The 25952-nt window shown below is 36.9% G+C and overlaps 2 protein-coding genes across 4 annotated transcripts in view; both read right to left on the bottom strand.

The window, feature by feature from the left end:
• The window catches only part of WDR88 (WD repeat domain 88), a 35657-nt gene extending 26838 nt beyond the window's left edge, over positions 1–8819 (bottom strand). For both annotated transcript variants that reach the window (XR_012044046.1, XM_072871817.1), the window contains exons 1-6: positions 8484–8819; positions 7717–7827; positions 4273–4358; positions 2375–2438; positions 1749–1887; positions 701–830 (exon numbers count right to left, since the gene is read on the bottom strand). Coding sequence is in view for 1 of the 2 variants with exons in the window: in XM_072871817.1 (XP_072727918.1) it covers positions 701–830; positions 1749–1887; positions 2375–2438; positions 4273–4358; positions 7717–7827; positions 8484–8591 (638 nt within the window). In the remaining variant the exon portion in view is untranslated. The remainder of the gene's footprint in view (positions 1–700; positions 831–1748; positions 1888–2374; positions 2439–4272; positions 4359–7716; positions 7828–8483) is intronic.
• A 1048-nt stretch (positions 8820–9867) lies between these two features.
• GPATCH1 (G-patch domain containing 1) lies at positions 9868–25468 on the bottom strand. Of its 2 annotated transcripts, none has more exons than XM_072871814.1 (20): positions 25266–25468; positions 24072–24206; positions 23701–23786; positions 23130–23290; positions 22679–22776; positions 22446–22504; positions 21852–22097; positions 20901–21048; positions 20055–20134; positions 18814–19018; positions 17890–18177; positions 15817–15998; positions 15404–15531; positions 14998–15131; positions 14493–14662; positions 13593–13797; positions 12406–12516; positions 11808–11932; positions 11130–11275; positions 9868–9894 (listed from the first exon to the last, which is right to left on the bottom strand). In XM_072871814.1, the coding sequence occupies exons 1-20, from the start codon at positions 25342–25344 to the stop codon at positions 9873–9875; spliced, it is 2808 nt and encodes a 935-aa protein (XP_072727915.1). In that variant the 5' UTR covers positions 25345–25468; the 3' UTR covers positions 9868–9872. The 2 variants fall into 2 exon arrangements, with proteins under 2 accessions (XP_072727915.1, XP_072727916.1); XM_072871815.1 differs by having other exon boundaries at positions 25303–25439.
• Positions 25469–25952: the final 484 nt, after the last annotated feature.

The raw sequence follows: 25952 nt of genomic DNA, 5'->3' as shown, positions 1-25952 counted from the left end.
AAACAGTCCACCTTAGGAAAATCTTTCTAATGATTAACACAGTGAAGCAATGGAACAGGTTGTTTGGAAGTCTGCGAGGTCTTCATTGGTCTTCACTCATTAGGAGCAGAGTAGATCATCCTGTGGTTGCTCTGAGGCCCATGAATTTTACGAAGAGCTAAGGTGATCTGGTTGCTGTGCAAAACCTAATTATCACAAAATATTCTGTAAGAACTCATGATTAATTATCAATTCCCAACATCTGGATATATTTTCTCCTTTTCCTCTGTATTATTTTTGCTTCACTTCATAATGTTTTTAAAGACTTCACTATTCCAAGTAATATTTTATCTCATTTGTCAATGATTATATATTTTTCCTAATTAGTAGAAATCAGAACGTTTACACTGCAATACCATATTGCATATGCTGTCTTCTGCCTCTATATATACCCAAGAACCTAGAAGCTCTAAAAAAATAGCACTGACTGTAGAAATGCTTATAGTCATCCAAATACAATTTTTCAATTACTTACAGCAGGAAGCTTGAGTGGACCATTTTATTCACGCTTTCTATATATGTCATTTGCTTGCATATTACTTTATTTAGTTCAACAATTATTGTTCATTTTCTCTAGTACAAATCTTAGCATAAATCTCACTGATAATTGTGAAAGATGCAAATAATGCCATGCATAATTAACTACAGTATTGTTTCTTACTCATTAATTGTAATTGAGGTGGATCGTGTTATCATATCCCATAGCTTTATGGTCTTATCATATGATACTGAAGTCACTCTTCGGTTATCAGGGTCAAAACAACATCTTGTGATTGTACTTTTGTGATGACCTATACAAAAAACATCAAGTGAGGCTATTAGTTATTTTGAATAATTACATCTGGATCTCAGAACAGAGGTCTGAAAGGCAGAACGTCTATGCGGCATAGCGTCTATATGACAGTCTATTTCCAAAACACTGTAATTTCAAAATGCTATTTCACTGGCTAGGACACCTCCTCACCTACCTCTCAATGAAAGAGAGGCCTCATAGTTACAGCAGGTAGTATGAGTACAAACCTGTACCCAGGCACTCATCGTAAATTCACATGCTGACCTGTAGTAACTTATTTCTCTGCTCCATTCCTGAAAATAAGTCCGGAAGTTGGCCCCATAATGCCAATGACAGTTAATTACTCAGACTCTTAGGGAGCACTTAAGCAGGTAATTATACTTTAAGAATGCAAATATCTCCATTAAAATAATGTAAACAAAATATGTCCTGATAGCGTCACCTAACAGAGACAGTTCTAATGAAGCTATTACGATCCATTTGTTGTACTTTTTATTTTTAAACCCAAATTATTTTACCATCAGGCTCTGATTCACAGGAGCACATTAACCATATGCTAATTTAACGTTTGTAAGACTGCTCATATATTTAGAAGCTGATTCTGCAGGAATGGCAAACTCCCAGACCTGCAGTCCTGAGTGGAAGCCTCATGGGACTGAGGTCTCATTAGTAAAATTACCTTCAAAGGGAAATTATGCTTCAAAAAAGAATCACTGCTGGTCTAATTTTGGCCCATTATCTCCTTTTTATAAGCCTATTCTGAAAAATATTGGGTTTAATGTCTTACAGATAAGTTTCCTTTGCCTTTCTCAAGTAAGAATATTTGAACTGAATTAATTAATTTTCTCAATTTCTGGTAAGAAATAAAAAAAATTCAAGAGCTGCACAAACAAGATGTAAAAGTAGTAAGTCTTACCTTGGATATGTGCCACTACTGTTGCACTTACTGCATCAAAAACATATATGGTATTTTCTTTGTCTGAACCAGATACCACATATCTACCATCACAAGAAATATTACATGAAGTTACAATGCCTTCATGTTCTGCTGTCCACTAAAGAGAAAATAAGAGGTTGTAGAAACATGCTGAGGGTTAGAGGGAGTTTTACAGCAGACTTTCTATAATCTGTAAGCAGGTTCAGAAAGAAGGCTTTTGATATTTGTTTTGGTGAAAGCTGATAGATGTCTTTATATCCAATTTTTCTATTTTTGCATCAGCAATAAACTTAAAATTAGACAAGGCCACCCTGTTCAAATCCTAAAATGTTAATTTAATCAATCTTAAATGTATCTTCTGAGACAGGTTATTATTATCATACCCATTTGTATCTGAAATAACTGAGACACGTTCATCACGAGACTTATCCAAGATCAAGCAACTATCAGTATCAAAACTAGGACTAAAATCAAGCCTGCCTACCCTAACTATATTGTATTGTGCTAACAAAGACTGTTTTGTTTTCTCATTTATCAATAACAAAGCAATAAATCTGAATTTTACAGTTGTACCTTCTGCAAGATGCATTCAAAAGGATACATACAAGCATTTTTCCTGTTTCCATATCCCAGGCCTTGACAGTGTTATCATATGATGATGTAACCAGCCTAAAAATGATGTTAGTGAAAACAGCAATCAATGTTTTCACGTAAAATAAGGTATTTAAGAAATAAATGACAACATTTAATTCTGACTATGATTTTACATCCTCAAATCCAATAATTTAAAACAGATATTTAAAGGCTACGGCAAAAATTATTGCATAGCTTAGTTGAAAAAAGGATTATTTATATTTCAGGTAGAAACTAATAATAAAAATGCCATGTATATAATTTTCAGTGCAAGTAGTCATCTCAATTTCATTTCATCCATTACAAGATACTTAATTATTTCTAACATTAGAATAATTTTAAAGCCATTACAATGTCTTTAATGAATGTGAAGTGTTCTGTCAGTAGGCTTTTTTGGATTTTCAGCGGCTATGTTGCTGGGTAACCCTCTACCACAAACACTGCTCTGCACAAACACAAAGCCACATTAAACAACAAAGCTATTCAATAAAGTTTACTAAAACTGGCAGGTTTCCATGAAACGGGAGCTCAAAAATTTTTCCTTCACACAGTTTTGTTAAAATATTCCCAAATATCTAAAGTAATATTTATATGGAATGTCACTGGCTGTGACAAATGTTTTTAGTACCATTGTGGCTTTTTATTTTGATAAAATTCATAATCTTTCACTTTTATACATTTTGCCCAAGAAACTCAATGCATTAAGATTCTAACAACTAAAAATACAATTAGATTATTAAAATCTTTTTATTTTCTCCATATGTGTATACTTCCCGCAACCAACACAATCTCTGCTCCTAAACAGAAACACGTAACGCAAAAGACCACATTAAGTTTATGAACTGGTAGCATTTTTGATTGGAAAGGGGTTTCCAGGGTCATACATAATGGTATTTTACTTGCTTTTTATCAGTTTTCAAAAATATACACAATTGCAGCAGGCAGCATAGCATGTGTACTATTCAGTGATCAAAAAACTAATCAGTCAACTCTACAATCTGATAAAAATGTATTTAAACTTTGACTTAATGATAAAATATGCCAGAAATAGTACCCCTGGAGGCACTGCATGACCTACTTAACCGAATGTTAATATATGCTGCAGTTATTTTAATTATTACATCCACAGATTGACACTGGATTAAGATGCCTTTCTTCTTTAATTGACAAGACAGGCTTAATGGAAAGGCTATAGAATATTAATAAACAATACAGACAGAAGAGAACTTTTATGAAGGTATAAATCTCACTGACAGATGAATCCCTGAGCCTTGGCTAATTCAATGTTGTTCTTTTATACAAGTGATATATATTTATATACCCCTTTCAGAACATATGGCAAAGATAGACTTCCAGCCCCGTTTGACTCAAAACCAGTATTAGACAAGTCTTTTGCCCTAAAAGAGGCCATAATCTATCACACTATTCCAATGTGCATTTAAGACAATAAAAAGGTTCCTGTTAATTCAGCAAACATCATATGCAAAACAGAAAAGATTTGCTCCTGTACAAATTGTAGGTGAGAACAAGGTGAGATTTATGGTAGTTCATGTGGATGAAGGAGTCTGGCAGTAAGCAGTCTGCTAGCAGAGTATAGACAGCCTAAATGAAAGTGCACGGATGGAGAGAAGTAGGAAGAGTGTATGGAGGAAGGGAGATGTAAGACAAAATTAGAGCAGAATGACGTATTGTGAGGCACGAAAGTAAGCAAAAAAAAAGTTTTACTTTGATGTAGTACAAGTTAGGAAACCACAGGAAGGATTGAAAAAATAACTTATTTGTACTAAGTGTTTCCATGTGCACTGAAATCGAACCTTGAAATCACACAAAAAAATCACTTTTTTAATAAATTAACATAGAAAATTGTCACCTTCTGTCATCAGGAGTCAAGTTGCACTCAGAAATTGGGGCAGTGTGTTCTTCAAAAACTTGAATAGGAAATCCTTTCTCAACATCCTTGAATAAATCCAAATGAGTTTGATTAGGAAGTGCTTTGCTAAATTGTAAAAAAAATACAAAGCATCACAAAATAAGGGGAAAAAAAAACTTGTGAAATCAGTAAAGTTAGTCTTACTTTAGTTGCTCTTGCAATCTCAGAGTTCTTCATATATCACACCCAGACTTCTATTTATCTCCTTCCCATCACAATAGTTTTCCCCAGAAATTTCTTGAAAAGAGTTCTCCTTAAACTCTCATGTCCATGTCCACACCTAAATCCTAGCAAGTCTTTCTTCATAAACTAATAGATGGCTTTCCATTTTCATTCACATAGTTAAAACTCACACTCTCAAGATTTGCCATCCCTGTATCAATTATTGCAACATCATTTTCTTCACAAATAGTCTCCCCTCCTTGTATCCATGTGCAATGCTCTTCCACAGATTTCCCTTTACTGTCGGTATTATGTCATTCCCTCTGTTTGTGTTCTTCCATTGACTCCTCTTTCTCAGTCACAAATACAAGCCTCGTCTTCAAATACAAAGTCTTTTATCCCCAAACATCATCTCCCTTCTGCCCTACCTTTGATGCCAGCCTTTGTCACTCAGTTGTTACATTTTCAAAACCTATGAGTTCCCCTTTGCTGTCCTTCATGTTTTGAAGAAGTCACCTATAAATAACTGGAAATCTCTCTCATAATACAAAACCACTCTTAAATTTAAAACCACTCTGTTTTGTGATTCCTACAACAACAGTCAACAGATTGCTGAAGTGCTGAGATGATGACCCATACTGCACTACTGGTTCATTTATATTTCTCCATCATCTTCTATCTACTTAGTCTGTTATACAGAGTTTTAAGTGATTTCAGAAACGGAATATCTTTTTGTCATACATGTATAATGTTCAAATCATAGTGCAGTCCTAACCCATGAGTAAAGCCTTGAGGTTCTTCAGTAATACAAATAAAAATATGAATCGAACTTTAAAAATGGATCATGGTGCCTGACTGTAAACATCAAAACCAAAAAAACCAGGAGGACTGCTGACATGCAAAGTAACTCACAGATCAAAGTATCACAGGATCAGTCATCATACCTTCATCTAGGTGAATAATCTTCTATTTCCATGATTAACCCAATTATTTCAATTAGATTTTTGTTTGTGTAAGTACCAAGAGGTTTCAGGATCAGTCTGGAAGCGGGCAACAAACTCCCTTCATTGTGTATGTGTTCTTTCATTTGTCTTCAATATGAGAATAAAACCTCGCACCCCTGACTACTCCTCCACTTTTTAACATCAGCTGTCAAGTCTCAGATCTAAAGCTGCTTCCATACAGGGACTGTCACTTGAAGGAGCTATCCTGCTAACTTGGCAGCTCTCGATAACAGACAAAACTGGAGTGGAAGTACATTTACTCTTCACTTATTTTCTGAACGTGTGTCAATGCACTACAGGCCTAACAACTGACACTAGAATCATTAGGAATGTCTCTAAGACCAAAGAAAAAAAAAATATTAAAGTTACCATACGTTCTTGTTCTATTTTTCTGAATCAAAAAAGCCTTGCAGTCACAACTGGCCTTCTACACTTATCTAGTCTTTGTCTGCTGTGCGCCCTATTAATCTTTGTTTTCCAAAAGATGTGTGGACTGTCAGTGCGATACTGTCTGTTCTCAAGAGGAACTTCAAATGCTTTCTCAGTACACTTAATCATTTGGTATCTACTTTTTCAAAGCAAAGAGAACTCCAAAGTGAAATTGTCAGGGCTGGCCTAGCCCCCCGTGACCAAGTCCTCCATACTCTCCTGAATTCTAATTGCTTCAGCTGTTCCTACAGAGGAGGAAATTAGGCTTGTCCAGACAAAATTAAGCTTATCAAAGTAACATAATCTTAACATAATCTTGCCTATACATTGCTATCAGAAAGTTCCCAATACTCAGGCAAACACTTCTGGATAGATTCTGAAAATGATGTATTGCTCAACAAGTGTTGAATAAATCTTTCTTCGATAAAAATTATAACGATAACATTTCTTAGACATATTAATCTTTCCACACTTCAGGCAAGTGGCATATTATAGCCTTTCCAGCAAAAAAAAAATTCATGGATCTACTGTGCTTAAAAAAATTAATGGATTATCTTCTTATTTTGGGGTCTTGATTTCAGTTTACTTACATGTAAGACAGCTGAATAACATTTCACTGAAGACAGAAAAATACAAGTTCCAGTTCTGATTTCAGACAAAGCAGGAAAGTTTGGAACTGTCAATCTGACAGTTTAATAATACTGTAAATGTCATGACTAACACATTGGGATACACTTATTTTTATCTATAATATTTGCTTAAGATCTCCACGTTTATTTACTTTGGAACTGATCATTAAAAGACGGGACTTTTTTCATTCTAGACTTCCTGATTTCTTGGATCTAGCCATCCACAGCTCTTGGATAACATAATGCTAACCTGAAAACTGCCTGGACTTTTTACACTCTTGGGGTTCTTGGCTTTTTTCAGTACATTTGGAAAAAGGTTTGGATTATGGTAGAAACTGCATTGGTAAAAAGTTAATACTTTAGATCCTTTATAAAATTACTTCATTTGTATCATATTAAGGCATTACTCTAACTCATTACCAATTCTTGAATCAAGTAATGACTGTTTAATATATACCAGACCTCAATGTCTGCAATCTGCTTAGGACAGCTACATTGTCATTTGTTTGCATAAAATTCAAAGGCTCACATAACTGTATGTCTCCAGGCTATCTTTTAGACTAAATTTAGATTTGATCGCCCAGAATCTGTACACTTCCCCAGTTCAGATCTCACCGCTGCCCTGCCCAGGGTGGCTGGAATTTTAGGGAAACCCCAGCTAACTACACAAAACTTGGAGGAGCAAGAAATAAAGGGTGCAAATCAAGATTTAAATAAAATGAAAAAGCAAGCGACAAGTATGAAAACACCACAGCCATGCTGCTAACAACTGCGTGATCCCTAACTTCTACGTCTCCTCCACAAACAGCCATATACATAAACAAGTCAGAAAAAGAAACTTTCAGGAGAAAAAGAGTAAGCCTTGTGTATCAACTTACAGTTTTAAAATATTAATAAACTAGAGCTCCGATTCAGTGTATGCTACATATGCTTACAAGGGTCACCCTTTAACGTCAAAGAACATGTTCAAAGTATGAAATAGGAGTTTCACTATTTATCTGTGACTGCAAAAACATTCACAGCTGCTATTTTTAAACTTTAGTAAAATATCTTCAGAAGGCTCCTTGATGATTCAGTCAATCTTCATGCCTGTATAACATCCCTTGTTTGATTTCAGCTTTAAGTTTTTTTAATTTGTTGTTGTTGCGTTCATAACATACCCAGAGCTTCACTGTTCTATCATAAGAGCATGAAAGTATTTTTGTGTCTTCAAAGCAAAAATGGCAGGAGCTCACAGTATCACTGTGTCCTCTCAGAATTTTAAATTGGATCTGTAACAAAACACAGCAAAGTTTAGGAATATTTTTCCTTGAAATTATTTTTGACAGCTTAGACCACGAGGGGGAGTATGAAAGCAAGAACCAGAAGAGAATAAAGATTTTAAGTTCCACTTGTCCGAGTTCACATCCTCTGCTTGGTACTAGCCTGGAGTGGGTTTACCAAATCAGGTTGAGAGAGAAAGGTTGATGGATGTGGATTTTATTTTTATTTTGCTGGAGGAGAAGGAGGTTTGGTTTGGTTTCCTAATTCTTCTTCCTCTCATGAAAAGTAATACTTAGCTTTAAATCTTATTAATTCACTCTCAAGTCTTTCAAACACTGGTTTCCTTGATTCTGGCCCAAAGGGCAGCACATCAAGCTCTTAGGCCACACGTTTTAGCCAAGGCTGTTACAACTTTTGTCAAAGATATTTTGAAAAGGCTTTTCTTCGGCCATTTAGGATTTTGCGCATGACTGTCCAGCATGCGTTTGTGTGAACAGAACTAACAAAAAAACAGCTGCCGTGAGCGTTAAGCACGCGTAAAGTGACAGAAAGCTTTTCAACCCTCAGCTTCCAGCAGCCCCTGAGCACCCACCCCCGGGCACCGAGCCCGTCCTGCCCCAGCCCTCCCCGCCCGCCAAGGCCGAGCCCTCCCTCCCCGAGCTACCTGCGCCGTCGGCTCATGGTCGCCCCAGCGACCCTCCGCCGCGGAAGGCTTCGACTCCGGCGGCGGCCCCAGGGCCGAGGGGTCCCCACGGCTGCTCCCCGCCGCCATTGGGCCCCGCACGCTACCTCAGGCGGCGGCGGCGGCCGCCCCGCAGCGGGAGAGCGGCGCTGAGGGCCGCAGCTCACCGGCCGCCGCGGAAGGGGCGCGGGCACGGTTCGATCCTACCGCGGCTGCGTTACCGCTCCCGCCGGAACACCGTCGAGGCTTTGACTGGGCAGAAGCTCCGGGCAGCTGCCGTGCAATGCAGCTGCTGTGCAACGCAGCGGTGGGGTTTATTTTTTCCTGTAACAGAGGCAGCCTCAAGACCCAATTTCTTATTTTTCCTTCCCTCACTCAAGTTTTCTTGCTGACTTTACATTTAAAACCGCACAATCTGTGTGTCAACACAAGACTATTGTATCCCTTTGCTCTCACCAAGAGCTGTCACAAAGCTGTGGATACCAAAAAATACATTAAATCAGGCCTCAGAGAACTGCCATCTACAACTGTGAAAGCCCAAGGCTTTTTTCATAGTTTTAAGCACAAATATTCTTGGTTTCCCTGTGCACCTTGAAAGAGAAGTTCTGTGGGTCTCTTAACAGCCTGATCATTCAAAGAGCAGTTCAGTATTATTTCATAGTGTATATTAAAATAATTCTACAAGATGGACAACTGCTTTTTAAATGTAGTGCATGAAACAAAAAGAAAAGCGGTATAAACAGTTTTCATTGTAACTACATAAAATAAGGCAGATTATAATTATAGTACTAATCTTTTAGTACATTATTAGCCTTAATAATTTGTGTGAGTGACAGTTTATTGGTTTAGATCTGCTACAGTAAAAACTATATACAATTTGGAGATGTAAAAATCACTCCAAGTACAGCCAGATACTGCAAAACTGCAACGTCAAATTCTGCATTAGACTCATTAAAAAGACTTGCACCCAATACAAATTTTACATTTATTTAGTTTTTAACTTCCTAACTTAATTCAGACTGAAATTTACTCTCCAGCATTTTAGAGGTCCTAGGCAATGACTTACCATACAAAAAAGATTTTAATACTTAAGTTTATTAAAATATCTTGTTTCATGTTAATTAAAACAGAGTCTGCAGTATTTCAGATTATGCTGCCCAGAAAGGAGTCTTTTCAACATTCCGTAATCCATACGTTTTGAACATATGAAGCATCACAAAATAAACATATACACATTTACTTTCAAACAAATTCAATATGAATACAGTATCTACAGTGCTTCAAAGTACACACAATTGATCTACCATCATAGAGGAGATCAAAAATTTGAGATCAAAAGTCACACAGAACTGAAGAAAGCAAGCTACCTCTTCAATACTGAAGCTGTTTTAACCTAAAAGGGAGAAAGCAAAAGAAAGAGGTCAGACTGAATAATAACATGCAACATTAAGAACATTTAATTACTTGAGCAGTTTCTTAAACCTTGGTTTAAGAGACAGATCTCAGTTACGTGAGATAAAAACATTTTCTCAGTGAGAGAGACATGCAAATGCAAAGACTTCCAAAATAACTGCTTGTACAAAGAAGTCTATTCTGTGCAAAATGCATAAAAACATATTTTAGCTACTTAGAAATAGAAGGAGAAGTAGTTCAGTTTTTAAATAAGACAACCCCAATACAAAACTGAAGCTAAGTTCCAAAGGAATGGAAGGCAGAGTCCTTTGGAATACCAGCCTTTCCATTGGTACATGTCTATTCCACTAAACACCTAGACTCCAATCATTTTGCCATTAGGCCAGCTGGATGTGGTATTTCAACACATATGTCGAGACCTCTCCTTCAGCTAATAAGAGATGCTAAACAGAAGGCAATGCAGTGACTGTTCCACATGGGATGCACTTAAAGTTGACTATGATCTGAACTACAGACAGTTACTTTTGTTTGTACTTCATTTCAAGTGTGTGAACAAAATGGAATTGGAAATTGTTCTTTTTCGATTTTCACATTTCTGTTGGCACTCTGTTGAAGTCTCTAGTTTATAAAATTATAACAGCACAGTCTAAATTTAGCAGACATGTACATGACTCAAGCATTGTTCTGCTTACTTCACTGCTCCCTGCTCAAGCACAGAATTATCTTAAGCATCAACGCCACACAATGGATCTATGTGAATTGGATCTTTCGCTAATTATCAACAAACTGAAGCAGACTCAAAGCACTCTGAAGCAGACAATGTTGCTTCCAATGTCTCCAAGTAAAGAGAAGCAGACAAAGTAACGGAAATAGGAATCACTACCTCCACTTGTTCAATTTTTAATTCCCAAAATACCTTCCAAAAATATCAGTCATCTTTAACTATAACCTCCATTAACTAGTACAGTTGTGTATTTAGTGCCCTTTACCTTAAGAGGCTTCTACCCTAAAATTAATTACCCTCTAGCTTAAGATGCCTAATATTTGTAATCTTTCCTCACCTTATTAAAAAAAGTGAGCAGTATTTTATATTCATAAAGGGACTGGATGATCCATATTTGCTGCAAATAGGTTCACTAGAATGACAACTCATAAACTGAGGTTTTAGTTATTCACTGCAAAATTTGCAAGTGTTTAAGTAAACTTTCTGTTTACCTTCTTAGAAGTTCTTTGGGTGACAAGCCTGTGGTATCTATATCACTAAGGCTGTCACTACTATCTGCAGTGTCTGAGCTGCTGTCTTTTTCTGATTTTTTATTCTTGTGCTTTCCTTTGTTTTTCTGTTTCTTGTGTTTCTTTTTCTGTAAAAAGAAGAGAAACAATCCCTTATTTCATTGTGAAAGACTTGGGTTTTCTGAAAGGCAACAACAGCAAAAAGTTGATTTCAGTGTAGACTCCAAGCTTAATTGAAACAGAACGCTTAACAATGACTCTTTTCCACTACTCAGAGTGAGCTAAAAAAAAAAAATATATATATGTACCAAAATCATGTTACATCCCAAGCACTCAACCCCCCTAAAATAGAAGTTTCATTATTATTATTTGTATACAAACCATGAATTATATGCAGCTCCCAGAATATGCCTAACATCTTCAGCATACAACATTAAACTACCCACAAGATTCTACCTGTAGTCACGTTGTATATATGGAAAAAGCAGCACCCTAGTTGGATAATTTTCTGTTCTGAAGTTCAGGTTTCAAGACACCTGAGGAACTCAGTTGCTTAAGTTCTAGTCTTAGTATATCTATTTTCTACAACCCAGCATAAATAATAAGAAATTTTGACTGGCAGATCAAAGAATCAATAAACTGTTTATTTAAATTAAATACCTTTTCCTTTTTGTGTTTGTGTTCTCTCTTAGTCTTGTGTTTCTCTCTGTTCTTCCGATGTTTTTCTTTCCTACTAGGCCCAGGAAAACTTGCTGGCACCACTAGTTCTTGTTGCCAAGTAGAGCCTAAAGCGCAAAGCAAATGTGGAAACAAAAAAACATGACAAGGTAATTCTATTATTAAATTCTATATTACTTTTACTCTAATAGGATAGTTTAAAAAAAAGAAAAAAACAACCAACCCTAAGCTTTCAAATGCAAATGAAGTGTCTGAAACTCCTAACTGCAACCTTCCTACTGTAATTAAATGCCTTTGCAATCTGTTATTAAAAGAAATTGCAAGGCTGGTCCTGTATTTTCACTACAATTTTTTATCATTGCCTCTACAGAGCTACCACAAAATTGGTAGACAGGCAAAGAGGTTCCTGCTAGTGGATCATAGCATGGTAACAAAGCATTTGCTGATGCCAGTTTGACATAACACAGGCATTTAAGAGGTAAAGTGCCTATTCACAAATGTTTTTTAAAGAGAAATATCATATATCTTACATACAACTTCAATGTGCAGAATTTACATACTAGAAACCTACAGAACCTACCAGAAGAAAAAGCTGGAGGCAACTTTGGTCCAAATTCCTCTGTTGCATCCAGTTCCTGCTTTGATGTAGGCAACAAAGAAATGCCAGGATCAGTTGTAGCAGTCACATTCTCTATGAAAAAAACAAAAACTTCTTTATTTGAAAGGAAAATAAGGTAACACTTTTTCAAAGTAGCGCTGAAGAAAGTTAAGGGAGGCTTTTTAAAAACGTCTAAAAGTAAATTGATCAGCATCCTATATCTCTGTGGACTGCTTTGCCCAACTGGATAGCTGACATTCTGAAACATGTCAACATACTGTTGTGGGTTTTTTTCCTTTCTTTTTAATCAAAATTGACCTTTTACACTATACAATTACTAATTAAATTAGCATCAGTGCATGTGTTTGCTTTCATTTAGTAACACAGTACTACTTTTCCATTACTTAGAATGAATAAAAGACTCCACAAGATGTATAAAGTTAATAAACACTAAAAGTTAGATGTTAACAGAACCAACTGGACAGTAAGTGGATAAAGTATTTCCATTGTAAGCTAAATATATTGTACATTTTGTTAATTTAATGACATCCTGAAAATATGGGAGCTTTTTACAGCTTGCTTATTAAATTTTACTAAGAAGTAGAGTAAGAGATTAGTCTTCTCCCAATCTTGTGAAAGTATTCTGTCAACTTTTATAACTAGAATACAAATAAAATACAACTTTGATGTCTTAGTAAAATTGTTTCAACATTATATTTTACTGGAATGTCAGTATTTAGAGAGCGAATTTAATTATCAGAGAAATGCAAGTTTTTTATTTCTGAATGTGTCAAATATCCACCACAAGACAGTCATAATTCATCAATCTATCTTACAATTTATCATAGGTATAAAAGTTTCCCTGTATTACCCAGTGAAGTATGCTCTAACATTAGATGTTTTGTTCTCCCTCACTGCTTAACAAGCATATTCCATTGGGCAGTTGGCTTACAAAGTCCACACAAGACACATGACAATGTAAATAACACTATAACAGGGAAGGCCTTATTCAGTGCTGTATTATTCACGTTTTCTACATGCCCAGCTCCACCAATGACAGATGATCTGCACAACAGCATAGCACTGCCCTAGCAGTCCTGGAGTATTTGATTCATTAATGAAGCTTTTACAAGGTATTTATAAATAAATGAACATCCATTAAGTATTACCTTGTACATTAGATGAAGAACTGTCTGGTATATCAACTTGCTTGGTGGTTTCTGAATCTATTACCGAAGTAGTTGGTTGCTGTTCTTCATCGCTCTCTTCTTCAGAGGAAGATGATTTTTCATCTGAGGAACTCACAAAGATGGCCTTAAATAAGTCCATGGATGGTCTGCTTTCTTCTTCCTGATCCTTATCTTCATTAGCTACCTGCAAACCAGCATCGTAACAAACTGTATTTAAACACTAAAGAAACTAACAATCTCTCTCTCATAAGTAATAACTTAGAACATGCTGACATATATTTACAAAAAACTCAAATATCACAATAGCTGTGAAATATACAATCTTAGGAACTGCTAGTCCAAAATAGTAAAACTCTGAAACACTGCTAAACTAAGTCAATGTCCTGTAAAGGGTAGTGCAATTTCTGCTACACAGACAGTTGAAAATAGATCCTCAGATATTATGAATTCTAATTCATTAATTCAAACTTCAATTATACATTACTAAATTTAAGCAAAAGGAAAACATCACCTTTCTCCCCAGAATGTGCACCCTCCTCCATTCAAAGCAGAAAAAAATATATTTTGTGCCTGTGAGCAAAGTGGGAGTAGGGGACTGAATTTAACTCCCAGACTGCTGAGCTACATTTTTTCTTCTCTTAAGCTGCTACTTCAAGTATAGTCATACTTGCTGTCCTTGCATACTGTAAATGTTTTACATCTCACAGCTATAATCTCAAAATTCTTCAAAGTACAATCCTCACGTCTTTGCTTATCCTGAGTTGGCTCTTCTGCAAACTGATCTGTATTAAAACAATTCATACATTGCCCAACCTTGTTTCAAGGTTGTGAAGATTTACAGCTATTCCCCTTTAAGTTCAAACACTGCTGTAAACTCACCTCAGTGGGAAGAGTTTCACTCGGCCCAGTTCCACATTCTTCTGTTGCTGGCACTGGTGGCTGCTGCTGAACGTCAGCTTTTGATCTAGCAAGGCTAATGAATTCACTGATAGAATCTTTTTTTTCCTTCTCTTTATCCGATACATCCCATCTTGAAGGTTTCTTTGGTTCTAAAGACATCCCAAACATTCATATCAGTCGCATGCCAAATTATCCTGCATTTCATGGCCTACTTGATTTTAAATTACTCTGCTTCTTCAGTATAGTTTGACATTTTTTAAGTCTTTCTAATGAATATCTGACCTATAAATGTCTTCTAGGTAGAAGAAATTAGCATAATATCTCTGACTTCAGTTTTTATGTCACTGAATTTATTTCCAATTTGTTTGGGGTTTTTTTAATTAAAAAAAAAAATCAGGTAGAGAAGTTCACCATGACAAAGATATGCTTTTTCTATACTATTATCTCATTTATAGCTAAATGAATAAAGTAACAACAAACTTACTGTTGAGACTGTTATTCTGTTGGATTTTTTCATTTGTTGCTTGACTTCCAGATGTGGTGGGCTCAGGCAGAGTTAAGAAATTAAAAACAGAATACTTGTCTCGTTTCACTTTTGGTAACCCAACAATGGAAGAACTATAGGGAAATAAAAGTGTTTCTTGATTATTGTTTTCATCACAGAAAAGGCCTCAAATTATCTGCAAGCTGAAACATCTACAGTAGTCCTTACAATGCATACTATTTTGTCAGAGGTCACCATGTTTAATGAGGCAAATAAAAACATTAGGCAGTTCTATATTACATCTATAATGACACAAAAAGAAAACATCAACCCAGATTTTCCACAAGCATACGAAAAACTCAGAGTTTTCAAAAAGTGTTAAAAATATCAGTATCAATCATCTTACTCAGGATATGGATCAGGAACATTAAATCTTTTACACAACAGCTTTTCAGGATGCCACTCAAACTTGTCTCTTGTGAGTTTGCCAAACATCTTCATCTTCACAGCAGTTTCCTTATCATCAATATCATTCTGAAAAAGTCAAACATTTATAGCTGCTAAATAAGTAACAACTTACTGAATTGACTATTACTGTTGTAAGACTTGAGAACAGGACAGAAACATAAATATTTAAGTGTAGTTTAACAAGTCACTGCTTTGTATGCAGTGAGTGTTTTCAAAAGTTTGCTAAACAGAAGGGCAACAAAACATTGACATTATATCTACAAGAGAGTTTTAAACAAAAAGAATTTGAAAGTCAGGGTTAAGGCAGGAGCTGCAGCTCCAATATACTAAAAGACTGTAAACAGCATATACCTCTTGGTCCCGGGGAACTTCGACTTTGTCAACATCATCTTCATATTTGGCCCGGGTAAACCTGGATGACAGTGTTGAATTTGAGGATTTGTAGAACATTGCTGCACGGAAGAACTCCTCTTGTTCTCTTCCTCGCTCCCATTCCGTCATACTCGGGTCTAAATAATGCTCTAATGTATCTACTATAAGATAAGGAGAGAAATGCTTAGCAGAGATTACAGCTTACTTAGGTCTGACGCTTTTCCAACAAAAAGTAAGATAATAAGCAAACATCCTTGCAAATATTTAGTGAGTATTTAGTTTCAGGATAGTATTAATCTCAACTGTGATATGCCTTGATAAGCAGAGGTAGTTTTTCAAGATAGCAAGAATGATAGCATTTTCCAAATGCAAGATAGATATTTTAAATAATTTTACTTGTAATGCTGACTCCTTACTCTTTGCCCTCTAAGGAATGTTCAAAATAATTAATGTATTTAAGAGGCGTTTAAAACAAAAAGTATAATCCAAAGCTTTATCAAATAACTGAAACACAGAACAAAAGAGTTAACCAGGGAGTAAGCCCGGCTTGGCTTTGGTAACTTCCAACGGGCTTTCTGGTATATGAAGTGCCCGCTGACGAATACAGAATTTGGACACAGGTTTTTGTAAACAATACAGACCCTGTTTAAAGCAACAGGTTCACATTTGCTCCCAGAAGGAACAGGAAATAACACCAGCCAAGCAAAGACTCTCTTACAAACAGAATCTTAATCATTCAAGTTATTTAACTATTTCTGCATTTTCATCATTATGACTAAGGAGGCACTTACAGTCGTAAGAGGCTATTCAATTTTACACAGGGAAAAATCCAGTCCTGAACGGAGGAACTATGGGTTCAAAGCTCAAGCAGTCTGCCCCAATCTGGTAACTAGAAGAGGCTACTGACCAGGAAATCTTTTTTCATATAGTGAAAAGGATGATTTTAAAAAAAAAAATTCTAAAATAAAAAAAAACAGATTTTCTACCTGACATTATACCCTTTCCTCTGCAAAACTTTGCTGATACCCTTTTTTCTTCTTCCCCAATAGCCCCTTTGTACTTTAAAATTTTAAAAACAAACCAACCTTTTTTTTTTTTATTTTAAGACAATCTAGGTTCACCTGCTGCTGCTGCTCTCCCTAGATCAGATTTCAGCTTTTTATGCCTTACAGAAAAATCACAGTACTGGGGAACTCACCACAAGGCATCGTAAGTACCTGGTTTAACGTAAGATACATCACAGTATCATTTAATAGCAAAAGCCTAAACAAAATGGAAGGAGACTGAAACAGCACAAAAAGAGCAGATGAATGGGGTTAGGGTTTTTTTGTTTTGAGTAAGAGCTCTGCATGTATGGTATGATTTTACAGCTACAAACTTTTCTGAGAAGAACATAAGTGACAGTGGCAGTTTAGCATCCAAACGATATGTCATAGCAGCTTTGACAAATGTAAACTACTTCATTCACTTTAGGGTCCTTATCTCCTCTGGAAGTGCAGGGTATGGGTTTTCTTTTGATTTTTTCCTGTCTTATGTGAGAAAAGGAAAAAAATTGCCATTCTACTGTGACCTGATAATTTTTCTGCCTTTATAGGATCTGTCAGTTTTACTCCTCAAAGAGAAAAAAACTAAATGAAAATGCTTGTTCCATGCATAGTTTATGGTATTGGCCAAAGCTGAAGTCTACTTTGGCAAATGAAAGAAGGGAAACCCAGAAATACAGGCAATTAACTAGAACATCCTGGGGAACTTCACTTCTGCTACAGCATAAAAGTATGAAATGTAATACCTAAAATCAAGTCTTGCTGACACTTAAATTACTGAGCAGTTTTCCTGAAGTCAACACAATTAAGTATCAGTAAACATTTATTTTAATATTGGCCCTAAAAAGACGTAGAGGGAGAAATGCTGTGGAATTCAGGAAGAGAACTCATAGTGAACATAAAATGCATCAGGACAAAAAAAAGGGGAAAAAAGAAAAGAAAAAAAAATAAATCAAGAAATATTTTTTAAGAGAAAAATTAAAATGTCAGGATTAATCTCTTCAGTTACCTTTTTCTCCCTGTTTAAGACTTTTCACAAAACTTTCGTATCTTTTTTGTTTTTCTGGATTTCTTGCAAATGGTTTGAAGTCACTAGAACCAGCATTTGCTAACTGCCCCCCCAACAACATTTGCCATTTGTGAGAAGCATCATCTGGGGAGGCTGGCTGGAATCTGCTATTTTGCAACTGCTGAGGCAACATTTTTGCTTTCATTTGTTGTTCAGATGCTTGTTTCACTTCTTTGAGTCTCTCTCTATCTTTCTCAGACAGATATTCCAAAACAGAAGGAGTCGGACCTAAAACCAGAAAAAGCAGTAAGAGATAAATAGAAGTGAAAATTTACTACAACTATTTCTGCCACTTTAGTGGAGGAAAAAAGCCTACCACTATGCATATACATGCAGAGAAAATGCTCTTAAGCAGCAATAAACAGTATAATGGCAGAGATGGCAGATAAAAGATTGGCCACTGTTACATCTTTTATGCCATTTACCACATATTTACATATTACTTTGTAAACTTTACTATTGTAGATACAAATGCGAACCACATTTACAAGTTACCTTTTTAGTGAGTTTGCATTTATTTCAGTGAAACCTCATTTTACAGGAAAAAAAACACTCACAGCCTACTATATTCCAAATTCATAATAAGGCCACAAAAAAAAGAAAAAACCCAACACAATAAAACACAATCCCACATGTACTTTTCATCTTTAAAAGATTTAAGTAAATGAAAATACAGGCAGATATGTCAACAATTCATCTGTTGAGATGAAACTAAACAATGATAAGGTATTCTAGCTAAGCCAACTAGATTTAGTATGTTTATATTAGAAAATAGTGTTCAAGGCTAGACCAAATTTTTACTGTTACATAAACAAAACAGGGGACCTGAAACAAAAGCAAAGGTGTGGTCACATATATCAATACCTTTTAGACCAGCCTCTCCTAGTCGTTCCCTCCTCTGAGAGGCATTCAAAGCATGCCTGCTTTGTTGTGTTGTATCGCTCTCAAGTTTTCCAGTCGATTCCTCTAATGCCTTCCGTAAATGGTAGTTTTCACTCCCAGCTGCTATCACAGGTCGAAAGTAATGGACTGGTCTGTAATTTCGTGGCAGGTCAGGTGGTGGATAAATCTTGGCAGGGGAACGACAAAACAAAAATCGACTGAGAGAGAGATAGGACTTTGTATTTAACACTTACAAATGTGTTTCCAAAAAAGTCACCTCAATCTAAAAATTCCTCAACTTACATCTTAGCCATAGAAACAGATTATTACAAGCTACTAATTCTTTTAGACCCAGTAAGTGGCATCGTAATACAAACTTCAGGACCAAACTGTTATATTGTTAATATGTAACGATTATGAAAAATAGGAAGACATACACATCAAGCCACAGCAAAATTAACAACAGTCTCAATATGCATTGCTTTTATCTGAGAAATGCTCTTGATATTGCTTAATAATTAATTTTTTTTTAAACCGAAGTCACATGATTTAATCAATTGGACTATTGAGTACTTCTGTGCTTACTGTATTTTAATTACTTTCAAAGTCCTTTTCCCTCATGTTCTTCACTCAAGCTGTTACTTCAAAGATTATTCCTGTGCCTCCTCTACATGCAATTTTATATACCATGCAAATGTTCTTCCTTTTTCTTCATTAGAAAGAGGACCATGTCACACAATTATGTTTATCATTCTAATTTATGCAAATATATATGGCATAAATGATGCAAACCTGAGAATATGGCTAACAAGTTAACTTGTCACCAAAATAGTGAAGTGGATGAAGCATGGGGCCTGATTTTTACAAAAAACTGAATGTTACATCTGAAAGATCTAGAAGCAAAAGATGTACATTTTTTAATGTCAAAGTTCAATCGAACCATTCCTCCAACTTTCTGCCAAATAACAGTGGACAGTGTGGAAAGCATTTGTTCAAAGCCAGTACACAGACAAAGTTTAAATTCATCCAGTAGTCTGACAAATTTTATAGTGTTGGAGGCTATTCAATACAAACCTAATTTTGCTCATTCAGCAATCTTTCTTGCTGACCAGAACTTTTATTTCTAAGAACATAAAAAACATTGAGGAACAGTAAAGTCCATACAGCTCACATGTCAATTTGCTGTTGTTATTCTTAATACAAAAATACCAGTATCTGCTTACCTTGCTTGGAGTTGATGATTTTGATGCCAAGGAAAAACCATCCAAGATCTTGCCTATATATTTAACTTCTCTTTCAGACCCTACAAAATTGACCATAGAGTTGGTCAATATTTAAAATGTGTATGTTTGGCAAAAAGCATTTTTTCTGAATATTTTCCATTTTTCAATATATTTTTATGGACCATAATTGTAGTTCTGTCTTCACTACCTTTCATTTAAAATTAAGGGTTCTGAATCCAGATTAGTATTATACAGCTAAAAAACTACTACCGGAGAGATTGCTGCAAGATGAACATGGCTAACAGTGAGGCAACAGTATCACTACTGTGCATAGCTAACATCACGAGTGCCATTAATTGTGTACAACTAACGTCAACAGGTACTCTAGAAATCACTACAGTATTTCATGCACTTAAAAACTGCACTAAAAATAAAGTGGTATCAAGATAAAATTTACAAATGTTGTTTGAAAATACACAAGTTAATCTAAAAATAATTTCTCTTTGCAAGTATTGGGTCATATTTTGTAGCCATGATTCACAATCATTTGTCTCCTTCAGTGGAAGTGAATGCTGTATCTCAAAGCAGCACATATTGTCCTTTTAAAAATATAATTCGGGGGTTTAATCTACATTGGGATTAGTGGATGACTTGGGAAATAATTTCCCGATTTGGACACTTCAATATCGAAAGACTAGATGAAGTTTCAGATATCAGGGCTGGAAGATACTAGCCCACTGAAAATTAAAATATTTGGAAAATACAGAATATACTTATGTCATTTTTTTTCCCCCAAACATAAATTACACATACAAATATGTCTTTAGATAGAACTACAGTTCTTACTTTTTTTAGATTTATACTGCTTAGGTGCTGTCCAGCCATACAAGCCATCTCCAGGTTCCTCATCTTTTAGAACTGTATCATATTTTGACAGTGTTTCAGTTGCATAAATATCATCATCTTCCTCCTCTAAAGCTCCTACACCAAAAGCCTAAAACGTATTTTAAATAAAAATTATGATAATTCAAAAGTGTAAAAATAAGTCACATGTCAGAACACATCTACATGTATATCTATCTATCTATATTATATAAGATGTCCAGTATACATATATATACACTAGGAAAAAAATGTACAGCTTCACAAAAAAAAGTGCTACCAACTAGTGGAAAAAAACCCTCACCGAACACAAAAGCAAACATATTCCACTCCCTTGGCAGGGAGGGACAGCGAGTTTGGTCTGTACAGAACGAGGACAGCAGCCTAAGTCTACAAGGTAACATTTGCAATCTGACTAAGAGCAGGTTAAGTTCTCAAAAGGAAAAAAATGTAAGCTGGCATGAAAATTAAACAAGTATAATTCCCAGAAATATTAACTGACAGTGCTTTTACATAAGAACTACAAATACCATGGAGGGAAGCCAAACCTCTCTAGCTGACAGATTCAACATTACTGAAAGTAAAATTGACCAAAAAATGTAAACTAAAAACACACTGAATATTAACTTTCTCTAACCAAAGTCACACAAGAATTTTCTCCACCCGACTATTTACAGTGAGGTATTTTATAGTTCTCTTTAACAATATCAATAAGTGAAGGCATTTAAGAGTACTAAGAATCTGCCCACATCTTCAAATAAAGTAAAAAAACAAAAAAAAAATCCTGTTCTCAAACCACACTTAAGATTTCTTACAATAACCCTACAACAACTAGGTGCCTTCCACAGAAGAAAAAACAAAATTTATTTAGTTTTTACTGCACTAATAATAAAATACACTAAAAAATGTCCTTACCTGACCCGTAATACCTAGTTTTCTTCCTTTACTGTGTCTCAGATCACCTAGTAAATTGCTGGTGTCTTCAGAACCACCTGTGAAAAGGTTCAGGTGTTCTCTTCCAGATACACCAAACAAAGCTTGTGAGGGGTCCAAACCCTTATAGCCAAGTCCATGGACATTCTCTTTTGGAGTCAAATCTACAGGCATTACATCTTTTGGTGCAAATGTCACATTCTCTGGCTGGTATTCATCCTCTTCATCCTTGTACAAAATGAAAGTATATAACAGTAAATATGACTAAAAAAGTTTTGTACGTTGAGCTTTTACAATATTCAGTTAACATGAGAGTAGGCAAGTTTGCATTTCCTAAATGATATATGAAAATATGTATGAACTACACCTGCTTAGGTAGCAAAAGAATAAATCCAGTTATATTAAAACCTTCCTTCACAATAAGTATAATAAGTATTTATGAATACTTTTAACAAAACTTGGAACTGCATGTTAAAATACTATTTAAAGACATCAAAGGAGTTTTGTTTTGTCTTCCAAATGTGTTAGCACACATTCTCACATAAGTCAAACAAACAACTTTTGCCTGTTTAATACCTCAGAACCCTCAGACAGTCCAGGTGGTAATGCACAACCATATACTTTCACTGCAGGGTCTGTAAGAGACATAATAGCATCATATTAAACTACAATTCTTTATTAAATTTCTTTCTTAAATCTAAAAGATTAAATAAACAGACGAAATAAAAGGAGGTTTTAAAATGAACTTTCTAATCAGTCTATGAATGCTAACTTTCTATTAATGAGTTCAGGAACTTCGTTGAACTTACCAGGTTTCTGCCTGCGTGGCTTTCTTTTGACTCGTGGTCCAATTCCTTGTCCTTCTTTCCAGCCCATTTTTCGTAACAGTTCAACCCCAACCGTTATTCTAAGAAGAAACAAAAGGAAAAAAAAATACCTCAAACCACATTTTTAATACTTATTGAGAAATAATATAGATATATACACCATTCAAAATTATGTTTTTATACCCCACTTTAAAGTCAAATCTGAATGTATCAACATTTGCATATACACTACATCCCAGTTTGTAAATGTTTACCTTGTACAAGTCTGCACGTACAGAACAAAAATCCAGGTGGAGGCCACTTATAAAGTGTAACACCATAGATCTTCCAGTCTCTTTCATGGATTACTGTGGTCAAACATTACTTTTCTAACCAATACAACACTTCTAAGTGAAAGGAATTGTTTGGTTAACTTTTATTTAAATTTACTTACTTTGAGGGTCCTATTAAATCATCAAATGCGGTGGTTCCTGGAATGGCAGCAACTACTCCTGCAATCTGTCTAGCTTTCTCTTTTATTCTGTCTTTAGCTTTGGATGCAAAATCATCTGTGGTTGTAATATCTTTTGGTGCTATCCCAAATTCACTAAGATCCTGGAAAATATAGACAAAATGGAAAAATGTAGATGCTTACTGTAACGGTAAAGGAAAGAAAATGGGATATGACTCTCATATTGGCTAAATTTTTCAAGCCTTTTATACAGTTACTTTTTCAATAACTTGAATAGTCATATTTTAAACAGCTTCAAAACTATTTGTATTTTCTGACAGAGAAAGTGAAAGGGTTGAGTTATGGGGTTTTTTTAATATTGAGATTACAGGAGCTTCCGAAATGAATCTATGAAACATCCTATAGGTCCCAGCAGTATAACACTGTATACAAGACGTAATTTTAAAGTTACTTCCATTTTCACTATTTAAGTTCTTCTTAAGATTTCATTGCCTGAAAAACCTGCTGTCATGGCAGCTACTTCCAAAAGATTTGTATTCCTTTCTAAATTTACCTCTTCATCCATGAAGTCTTCTGGTCCAAGAATGGTTCTGTCTGCTCTCTTCTGCCGTGAAGATACAAAAGCTGAAGGAGTCCATCCTTTAAAGAAAGTAAATATCTAAGGAAGGTATAGTAAACTGCAACATAATATTTGAAAACAATTCAAACATTTCAACCTTACACCTTAAGGATACAACAAGGGAACATCTATAAAACTGCAGTCCGAAAAGTCAAGGGGAAATAACTTCAACAATACTGTTTCAACTATTTACAGTATAATGAATAGCAGGAAAAAAAAATGCTTAATTACAGTTAATTTATTTTCACTAACATTAAATTAGGGTAATCAATTAACCCTTCCCAGAAGACAGAAAAATATCTAACCTTCCTTTGTGCCAACAGTGTTAAAGTAACCAGCAGAGAAACCACCGGTAAATGCTCCATGGAAACGCTGATATCGTCCCTTTGCATCTTTAACAGTCTGTTCTTGAAGAGGAACTGGCTTTTTAATCCGTTCACCTACAGAGAAATCAGAAACTAAGTCACAACACTGCATAAAGAATAGACTCTCCACTTGCTCCAGATGCCATTTCTTCTTTACAATTAAGAACTGGATCAAGTAGTATCCACCCTGAAGTGGAAAGCATCAGCAGTTCACACTTATTCCCACTCTAGTTTAAATATTTGTATTCATTGTTGATGTACACTGCTAAAGTAAAAGCATGAAGTGTTCAAATAGAATTCCTAAATTCTAAGGAGTTCCAATAACATTTATTTTTTCCTGTGAAATTACACTTTTAGTTGTTAACTATGCAAGACCCCGACAGGATTTAATCACTTAAGTAATTGCCTTGAGAAGTTACACCACATTAGAAACGTCCAAAACTTAAACAAAACACAAAAGCTATCGACTTTGACATAAACATTTGCACCTTTTTAACACTATTTCTAATTAAGTGGCACAGACTCAGGAGTCACAGCTGTACGTAACTCCTTGGACAATGCTGAGTCCATCTCACAAATATAAGTGTAGGACGTTCACCCTAGTACTTGGGCTGTTATATTTGAATTTCACTTTTTTTTGAGGCTTGGGGAAAGGACAGAAAGAAAAACAGGCCCCCAGCTCCAGCCAGAGCAGTGCCGGCACAAACCGTGGGGTACCCCGGGCCCACACCCGCATGCCGAAAAGCCGGTGTAGTACTGAGAGATCCTTTTCACACTCCCGTCGCGGGAAGTCTGCCTTCCGTTCCCAGACTGCTTTACGCCGGGGCCCCACGCCCAGGACCCCTCGCCCAGCACCCCTCTCGCAGGCCAGCACGGCTGCCAAGGCAGCCCCTACGCCCCACCGCGGCAGAAGAAGGAGGAAGAGCTGCACTGGGCCCTCACGCCATAGCTTGCCTGAAGCGAAAGCCGTAAGGAGGCGGACAGCGGCCCTGGACTGGGCGGGCCCTCCGGGGCACCCCGAACTCAGCGCCTCACACGGGGCTGCCTCCCGGCCCACGCTGCTCCCCAGCACCCGCCGCAACGCACGACGGAGATACTGAAGAGGAGCAGGCGAGCTCCCCGGGGGTCCCTTACCCTCCTGCAGGGGCTGCAGCGCGGTCCCATAGCTCACCAAATCCTCCTCATCGCTGTCGCTGGACTCCGCCGCCGCCATCTTGCCGCGACGGTGGCTCGCGCAGGACAAAGCTGCCTCACGTGAGGGAGGCGGAGCGCCGCTGCCTGCGCTGGGGCGGGGCCGGCTCCCGGCCGGCGGCGGGAGGAAGGGGCCTGGCGCTCCTCAGAGGCCGCGTTTGCTCCCTGCCGGCCCCCAGCTTGGTAGCGGGCCTGGCCCCCGGCCGGCGGCTGGAGGAAGGGGCCTGGCGCTCCTCAGAGGCCGCGTTTGCTCCCTGCCGGCCCCCAGCTTGGTAGCGGGCCTGGCCCCCGGCCGGCGGCTGGAGGAAGGGGCCTGGCGCTCCTCAGAGGCCGCGTTTGCTCCCTGCCAGCCCCTAGCCTGGTAGCGGGCCTGGCCGCCGAGCCCAGCGCGGTATCAAGGACCCCTCTCGGTCCCCGTCGCGGGCGGCATTCCTGCGGGTAGCTACGGTAAAGCGGAGCGGGCACGGCGCAGACCGGAGCCTGCCCTGGCCGCACAACCGGCGTCGGTTTAAGAGATTGCAAAACCCGGCATTTTCAGTGACTCCGGCCAGCCCCTTCGGCCCGGAGAACTCTGTGAAGAAATGTGGAAAATGCTACCGTGTGCTGCTGCAAATTAACGGTCCGAAGTGT

This window comes from Ciconia boyciana, chromosome 9 (genome assembly GCF_034638445.1).
Source record: "Ciconia boyciana chromosome 9, ASM3463844v1, whole genome shotgun sequence".
Classification (NCBI taxonomy): domain Eukaryota; kingdom Metazoa; phylum Chordata; class Aves; order Ciconiiformes; family Ciconiidae; genus Ciconia; species Ciconia boyciana.
This window is presented reverse-complemented; position numbering and strand designations above follow the sequence as displayed.

Bases quoted from the DNA above. Each gene is read 5' to 3' on its own strand.
- GPATCH1 (XM_072871814.1), bottom strand. From the start codon at position 25,344: ATGGCGGCGGCGGAGTCCAGCGACAGCGATGAGGAGGATTTGGTGAGC. The intron at 22,505-22,678 runs GTAAGTTCAACG...TGTCTCTTACAG, and splicing joins GCCACGCAGGCAGAAACCTG to ACCCTGCAGTGAAAGTATAT. The intron at 15,532-15,816 runs GTATATGCTGTT...TGACTTTTTCAG, and splicing joins AAGTTCCCCGGGACCAAGAG to AATGATATTGATGATAAGGA.